General features: G+C 29.6%; 1 protein-coding gene and 1 non-coding gene across 2 annotated transcripts in view; one reads left to right on the top strand and one right to left on the bottom strand.

Annotated features, from left to right (window-relative positions):
* The first annotated feature begins 299 nt into the window (after positions 1-299).
* Positions 300-3,862, top strand: part of Ptr (patched domain-containing protein) — a 20,333-nt gene continuing 16,770 nt past the window's right edge. The window contains exons 1-2 of the mRNA XM_017627798.1: positions 300-433; positions 532-677. Coding sequence (XP_017483287.1) covers positions 300-433; positions 532-677 — 280 coding nt within the window. The remainder of the gene's footprint in view (positions 434-531; positions 678-3,862) is intronic.
* On the bottom strand, positions 2,342-2,413 carry TRNAE-UUC (transfer RNA glutamic acid (anticodon UUC)). Its single transcript has one exon. It is a non-coding gene; the product is annotated as a tRNA-Glu (tRNA).

Below are 3,862 nucleotides of genomic sequence, written 5' to 3'. Positions count from 1 at the left end.
AGAATTAATCGTAAATTGAATAGAATAGATGTAAATACATATGTAATTAAAATTGATATTGAAAGGCGGTAAATATTGATTAAAAAACAATGCCAAAAACGCTTTAAAAGAACAAAGAAAAGTAATTACATATATTTCTTTATAAAAAGAGGAAAACTACTTTTTTAATATACATTTTTTTACCGCGCTTCTTTCGTTTATTTATCTTATAAGTTGTATTGACATACTTCTAAATAAAGCTTGAGCTCATTTTGTTAATTATCCTCCTTCTTTTTTTTTTGTGTTTTTCTTCCTAACAGATGAGGTGTGGCTGCATATATTGGGTGGATAAGATGTTAAATAAATCCTTTTATCATTTGGGCGTTTTAATTGCTAAACATCCTGGCTATTTTATTATAATACCGGTACTGCTTACTATGCTCTGCATGACTGGGTAAGTACTTTCGTAAGAAGCTGTCTACATACATTTGTGCAAGCTTAATACGGCCTGCATTATAAAGGACCTTTTTTTATTTATTTTTTATTATTCAGCTATCAACAATTAAAATACCAAATTGATCCCGAATATTTATTTTCACCTGTCAATGGAGAGGGCAAGGCTGAACGTGCTATTGTTGAGAACTATTTCAAGGTCAATTACACACATCGCTTCAATGTTGGACGCATAACGCGACCTGGTAAGTTTAAGAAGATTTAGTAATAAAAAGAAGACTCTCAGAAAATATAATAAATTCACATACATTTTCTACAATTACTTTCTTAATAATTTTTCAATTACATTAACATGTTAAAATAGAATGAAACAAGATTAAAAACCAAATCAAATCAAATAACAAAAAAATATATAAAAATAAAAATTAATAATAATAATAAATTATTGTAAATTTGTAAATAATTGTTATAAAGGCCAAAAAAATAACAAAAACAAATAAGTCTGATGAGGAAATGTGGTGATTTCCGAAATAGCTTTCACTTCTACCATTTTTTCAAATTATTGTTGCTTTTCCACAATAAAATTTTCATTTAAAACGGCCTCGAGCTCAATATAAATTGTTGAATATAATTGTTATAAAGGCCAAAAAAATAACAAAACCAAATAACTTAAGGACGAGCACACCTAAAAGTTAAACATTCTAAAATAGGATTATTAGCAAAAACCAACAATACCAACAACCACATGATCAAGTGAATTGCAGCGGAATAGCTGCGCTTGATTGTGTTGGCATAACAAAAATAAAATAGTGGAAAAAAGCTAACGATAATTTACAAGGCGTACTTAGCACGGTGCTATAGGCAACTGGCTGAGTCAGTGGGATCGTCGGTTCGAATCCTACTGAAAGAAGTCTGAGAGGAAATGTGGTGATTTCCGAAATAGCTATCACTTCTACCATTTTTGTCAAATTATTGTTGCTTTTCCACAATAAAATTTTCATTTAAAACGGCCTCGAGCTCAATATAAATTGTTGAATAAAAATATAAAAATAAAAATAAAATTAGCTAAAATAGCATGAAAACAAAAACCTATTTAAAAAATAACAGAAAAAATTAATTTAATTAATGTAATTACTAACAAAATAATAAGTAAGATAAAACTAAAATAAATCACATTAAATCGAAACAAAAAAATATACAACAAAATTAATTAAATAAAGTAAGATAAATTAGAAAATTTTATCCAATTAAAATTAAGCTATAAAAACCCAAATTAAATACAAATTAAATTAAATTAAAAATTAAATAAAACAAACCTAAATTAATTCAAAAATTTAATCAAACTAAAATTGAGATATAAAAACAATTAAAATAAAATACAATTAAATTAAATTAAAAAAAGTAATGTTTAGTAAAAATAGAAATATAATACATATATTTGTGCATATAACATCTACATATGCATGTACATATGTATATTAGGGCGGGTCAATTTCTATGAGAGATTTTTTCGGCTATAGGCGTATAGCATAGGAGGATGCTACGACTTCAACTCCCATATAAAATATATATACATATATATATATCTCATGATCTACTGATCGGATCTCAACCAGATTAGTATGGGCCCACCTCTGAGACACTACCTAATTATCGAAATCGGTTGACGTGGTCCAAAATTATGCGGTAACATACATAAAAAAAATAAATAAATAAAAAAAAATATTCCGACGAACTGATAACCTCCTCCTTTTTTGGAAGTCGGTTAAAAAGGTTTTAATTGAAATTTGCGTCAGTTGGCACAAAACAGAAACGACTGTCATGCTTGGCGGAGTTCACCAAAATCGCTTAAGCGGTTACAGCGCCAAATAAAAAAATAGTTTGCAACAAAAAAAAACAACAAAAAATATTCCCATACCGGGAATCGAACCCGGGCCTTCTGGGTGAAAGCCAGATATCCTAGCCACTAGACCATATGGGATAGGTGTTGGACCTGTGCCAAATGTCACTTTTGTTTGCTTGCCAGAATGCATTTTATTTGGCAGCAACAACACTAGTGTTTATTTTATATTTACATACGTATTCTTTACGTAGGTCAATATTTGTGTATGTTTATAAAGAACAAGATATGTATTTATGAGTATGAATCATCAGGTATAATCTATAGAAAAAGGTCGATTCGAAATATGTTATGTGGCATATATTTTCATTACACAGTATGTATATACATACATCTCGCACGCGCTCTTCAAAAGTGACTCAATTCATTATTTTTCACTTCTGAAATTATGCGCTAAAAATGTTAACATGAATTTTTTTATATGTACATACAAATGCGTGAACATACATACATACATACCTGTCAGCAAAAGCTGGATCATACATTTGTTGTAATATTTAGAAATCTGAGGTAAGGTCTCCCATATGATTAATATGTACTAAGAAACATTCATACATACATACTTAAAAATTACTTTATGGTCCAATAATGGTGCCCAAATATTTGCTTCATTTGAATTTAATATTCCAAACTCAATTTCAACCTTCATATTAATTAGGGATGTGCTGGGTAAGCGGTAGGTATCCGGAATCCGATATATACGACCGTCTTTCTGTTATCCGACTATCCGGCCGGATATCCGGATTTCGATTATAGTTAGGAGATTCAATTTAAAAATCAAGTTCAGATTTTTTTTTGCATTTTTATAATCAAATTTAATAGTAGTAGTGTCGGTTGGGCGGGAAGGGAGGGTAAAACCGTTGGGATTAATTAATTAATTAAAAAAAGCAAATTACAGTGGACGTTCATACTGGAGGGCCCAGTATAACGAACTTTCGTAATAACGAATATTCGGTTTAACGAATCATTAAATTTATTTCATTTGCAAAAGCAAAGGTTTCGTAAAGTCAATGGTATTTTAAATGCTGAAAATATGTACATATGTTTGTAGCTGGAAACTGTTAAAAGCCAGACGCAAATTGAAGTTATTTTCTCTAAAAAATGAATACAAAAAATTTTGAATTTTTTGCTGTCGTTGAATTGAAGATAATACATATATTTTTTAAACTGCATGCATTTAATTATTTAGATGAAAATTTGGGAGTGTTATAGGTAAAAAATCACTCGATGTAACGAATTTTTCGGTATTACGAAACGAACAACATAAGATTCGTTAATTTGGACGGCCACTGTATTCGAATGAGGTTAAATACTAGCTAGGAACAAACAACGTATTCTATTAAATGTTACGAGTATGGATTTTTCCGTTATTTAATTATCGTTTTGGGATTTATATGCTTTTTGGAGTTGTTTCAAAACACTCAAGAGCCTGCATTTGTTAGTTGCGAAAATTTGTGAAGCCCAAAAGCAATTTGTCTATCAAAACACTTGACATTCTTAGACAAACAAGCAGGTGCGAGCCAGTTAAAA

This window comes from Rhagoletis zephyria, unplaced genomic scaffold (genome assembly GCF_001687245.7).
Source record: "Rhagoletis zephyria isolate East Lansing unplaced genomic scaffold, Rhagoletis_zephyria_1.1 Rzeph_scaffold_05490, whole genome shotgun sequence".
In the NCBI taxonomy this organism is placed as follows: Eukaryota; Metazoa; Arthropoda; class Insecta; order Diptera; family Tephritidae; genus Rhagoletis; species Rhagoletis zephyria.
Note: the sequence above shows the minus strand (reverse complement) of the source record. Positions and strands in the feature narration are given on the sequence as shown.